The sequence below is a fragment of the Rhagoletis pomonella genome, unplaced genomic scaffold (genome assembly GCF_013731165.1).
Source record: "Rhagoletis pomonella isolate Grant_MI unplaced genomic scaffold, Rhpom_1.0 Rhpom_scaffold_00002, whole genome shotgun sequence".
Classification (NCBI taxonomy): Eukaryota; Metazoa; Arthropoda; class Insecta; order Diptera; family Tephritidae; genus Rhagoletis; species Rhagoletis pomonella.
This window is the reverse complement of record NW_023458556.1, coordinates 44,128,338-44,131,556: the sequence shown is the minus strand read 5'-3', so window position 1 is coordinate 44,131,556 and position 3,219 is coordinate 44,128,338. Positions and strand designations below refer to the sequence as shown.

Here is a 3,219-nt window from a genome sequence, read left to right as displayed (position 1 = left end):
CATTCAAAGTGGATGCGCTTGAAGAGAGCTCCAGCAAGAAAGTGGCATTCTCACGCATTGTTGTATAAATTTCGGAATTCGCGATGAGTGTAGTAGTTTTTACGCCAAATAAATTCATTTCATTCGCTGAGAAGAAAAGAAAAAGGCAATTCGAAAATATTAAACCAAACACAAATTCTGAACTTTTCTCACCCGCAAGTGTCACTCCCGGTACGCTATTTACGTTGTTTACATTCTTATTGGCTGCTATATATTTCTCTCTGCATTCGTCGCACATCAGAAACCAGCTGGATGCACCTTTACCACCTTCCCCACAATTGCCGGCCCAGCCTTCGCAGAAAATGCCCACCGAATTGTAACCTTTGCCCTTTGCGGATTTGCCACAACCAGGATGTACGATACGCATGTGATACGTCACGGGTATCGGCAAAAATACTTCACACACCTCACACCATGAACCGTCATCCTTTTTCTTACGTCGCGATTTCTTCACCATGTCTCTATCGTTCGACTCTTGCTTTTCCTTGGCTTCGGCGCTCGGCTCCCGCGTCGGTGTGCCACCGCTTGCCTTCTCGCGCTCCATTATATTCGATTGCATCACTTGCACGCAGTTCGTGCACACCTGCTCCCACAGATAGACGAGACAACGCAGCGCAGGCGGCAGCACAGTCACCACTTCGGACAGCGTGTGCAACTTCTGCTTCTCACCACTCTCTAATTCCTCGCCGCCACTACCAGCACCGGAGGCGGCTGCTAAATTTTTCCGATGCTTACGGTTGTTCACCGACGAATTTCCACTCTTCGTAAGTGTCTCCAGCGTGGATGGTCTGATATTCAAGTATGTACCCGCATTAGCCACCTCCACAGAATGGCGCTGTTGTGCTTTTTGCTCGCGTGATAACTGCAGCCGACTATCCTTCGAATCGCGCCTGGTCACAACTGTGGCGCCCTCTTTGGGTAGTGTTGGATGGAATTTCAAGAAGCTAGCGCAAGCCATAGCGTCGTGTACAAGTCCTTCATGCCAGAGGAAAGCAGCAAATACCGCGCGTATGCTTTCAGCCAACGATGGTGGCATGGCTCGTTTGATGGGCCCAATGGCACTGCGCTTATTGGGCGACGGTTTGGTTGTGGAAGTCGCTGCATTAAGAGAAGCGTTATTCTGATTTAACGGTGGTGACCAGACGGGCGGGCTCGAATCGTCCGTACTTGCGGTTGTGCTGGCTGTCTTCATTTCACCAAATAGGATCTGATCCTGCGTGGTCACGCCGCCACCATTGGTAGTCGTGGTAATCTGCAACATGCTCATATCATCTTCAAGTTGCGCCAAATCTGGTTCCTTATGCGCTGCAGTAGCCTCAACAGTGCGATTGGAAGGTGATGTATTGCGACGTAAACTGGTCACTAATTTGCGAGGGGAATGCTTTGGTGTGGAAAGCAAAGCTGCTGTTTGCGATGGCGTGAAGCTGGTGACCCGAATCGTAGATATATCAAAAGTAGGTGTAGAATTTTCTGGCTGCACAGCTTCTTCCTCTTTCGTGTTCTTCTGTGAGTGACTTGAATCTTGCGTAAGCGAACTGAATAGACCCGAAGTTTCTGATGCCTCCGTAGATTTTATGCTTACGCTTATCGAATCTGTTGAACCCTTACCGCTAGCGGCTGGTATTTGAACAGGACTAGAACTTTGTGGCGCATGCGTAGTATTACCATTACAACGCGTATCCTGCTGTCCGCCCATTACACGCACTAACTCCCGCACCGATACCGATGACAAGCCTTCTGCGGCATCTGAACGTTTGCGCTGATGTTCCTTAGCTGGTGAGGGTGGTCCGCCACCAGCAGCCCCAGATCCTGCGCCCTCCAACGCATCGCCTTTAAACCATTTTTGTAACGCTTGCAGTTTAATGGCGCCACCGCCAACAACACCGGCAATGGCCGACCCGATCTGTGAAGGACTTGTGTTTTGTAATGAGTGTAAAGACAAGAGATCGGCTTGTTGTTGTTGTGCTTGTTGCTGCTGCTGTTGGGACGACGATGAGGTGGTACTCGTCTGCGTCGAAGATTGCATATCAAACACTTTTTGTATTTCACTGTCCTCCGATTCAGATTTTTCAACACTCGGAAACAGAAATGGATTTGTTGAGGCGTGTGAAATATCCGAAGACTTTGGTGGCGTAAAGCGCCCATGTGAGAAGTCGAAAATTTTCTTGCAGGGTGACGTGGATTTCGACTTCGATGGTGATTCGATTGGTACCGGCGAAACGGGCGACTCAGCATTTTCTAGCAAAACTTTGTGGCGAGGCTTAGACAGCGACTTTCCGCCCCCGCTGCCACCAACCTGCATTGCGGTGGAAGCACCAACACCTACCGACACATCTGTGCCACACGTGCCAGCAGTGGTAGGGGCTGTAGTAGTAGTTGCCGCCGCATTTGCTCCCGCACTATTCGAACTCGCCTCGGAGACTGGATGCAGCAATGTCCTGCCAAAGTGCTGATTATATTGCAAACACCATGCTTCAGTCGGATACCAGCCCATAGTGCAATGTTGACGTATCGACTCGGTTGAAAGCCGCAACCATACACCATCATCGTTCTCAATCTCATCGATGAACGAAATGACGCCATTCAACTTGATAATACCCACTTGTTCGGACTGCAATGTGGGATGTGAGCGTATTCGCAAGCCCGCCGTATTCTTAGTGAAAAATTTCCGCAACTTATTTGGTGGTTGCGGTTTCTTCAGCGCTTGTTTATGCGAGGGTGGCGGCAAACCGCCTTCCTTCACCTCCACCCGGTATACTTCTTCCAGCAGAATACCATCAATGGTGACGGTAAGACAATAGCTGCCAACTGAGTTAGGCGTCCAGTGTACGCTAAATGTGCCATCTTCCATGTCTTGGGCATACAGCGTCTCAGTGACGCGCGTCTGTATGGGGCTGCTGAAGCGTAATTCTTCAAACGAATAATTGCCGTAAGGTTTCATGAATGTAATGGCTTTAAAGCACATTTTCTCTTTAATTGTTGGTTCGTAGTTTAGGCGCGGTGGCGGTGGAACACCACCATACGAAGTGTTGTCCGTACATGAGCCACGTCTCATTTTGATGTTGCCGTTGCCAGAAGCGCCAGTCGGTATTGCTTTGATTTCGACCTATTGGTACATATTTATATATTTAAATGCATACGATAAAACAGATATTGAAGAAATGGAAAAATCCTTAAATA

General features: G+C 48.9%; 1 protein-coding gene across 1 annotated transcript in view; it reads right to left on the bottom strand.

Moving 5' to 3' along the window:
• LOC118733653 (E3 ubiquitin-protein ligase highwire-like) overlaps nt 1-3,219 on the bottom strand; it is a gene marked incomplete in the record, with an annotated part of 173,312 nt that overhangs the window by 7,923 nt on the left and 162,170 nt on the right. Inside the window, 2 exon segments of the mRNA XM_036463150.1 lie at nt 1-126; nt 193-3,145. Of these exon segments, the coding sequence (XP_036319043.1) occupies nt 1-126; nt 193-3,145 (3,079 nt within the window).